The sequence below is a fragment of the Merops nubicus genome, unplaced genomic scaffold (assembly GCF_000691845.1).
Source record: "Merops nubicus isolate BGI_N331 unplaced genomic scaffold, ASM69184v1 scaffold31421, whole genome shotgun sequence".
Classification (NCBI taxonomy): domain Eukaryota; kingdom Metazoa; phylum Chordata; class Aves; order Coraciiformes; family Meropidae; genus Merops; species Merops nubicus.
The window spans coordinates 1451-1879 of record NW_008589491.1 but is presented as its reverse complement, the minus strand read 5'-3'; the positions used below and the strand labels follow the sequence as shown (position 1 = coordinate 1879).

Here is a 429-nt window from a genome sequence, read left to right as displayed (position 1 = left end):
GAAGCGGGTCCAGAGCATCCCACGGCTGCCGGGAAGGGGCCGAACGTGGCTGCAGAGAGGAACCTCTGCCCCAGGAAGAACGGGGCGTAACAGCCCCATAATGGTGCTCACCACACCCTGCGTGGGTGGGGGGGTGGCCTAAAAATAGGAGATGAGCTGCCCACGGCTGGTTTGGCCGTGGTGCCCGGGACAAGGTGCCACCGCCCGGCACTTCCCAGAGTTCAGAGTCGGGGGCGAGCTGGCAAAGGGGTTTGTTTTGGGTGCCATAAATCTGAGGGCTGCGGGCAGAGGTTTGATGGCTGCCCCCTCCCTCCTCTGCAGGAGAAATCAAATCCAGTCCCTCCGAGAGCCCCCTGATGGAGAAGAACGTCGGCCCCAAGGAGGACCCCGAGGAGCCCAAGGCGCCACCGGGCGATGCCAAGGGTCCCG

The 429-nt window shown here is 64.6% G+C and overlaps 1 protein-coding gene across 1 annotated transcript in view; it reads left to right on the top strand.

Moving 5' to 3' along the window:
- Positions 1-429, top strand: part of SLC20A1 (solute carrier family 20 (phosphate transporter), member 1) — a gene marked incomplete at both ends in the record, with an annotated part of 7029 nt that overhangs the window by 5177 nt on the left and 1423 nt on the right. The window contains one exon of the mRNA XM_008949623.1: positions 322-425. Coding sequence (XP_008947871.1) covers positions 322-425 — 104 coding nt within the window. The remainder of the gene's footprint in view (positions 1-321; positions 426-429) is intronic.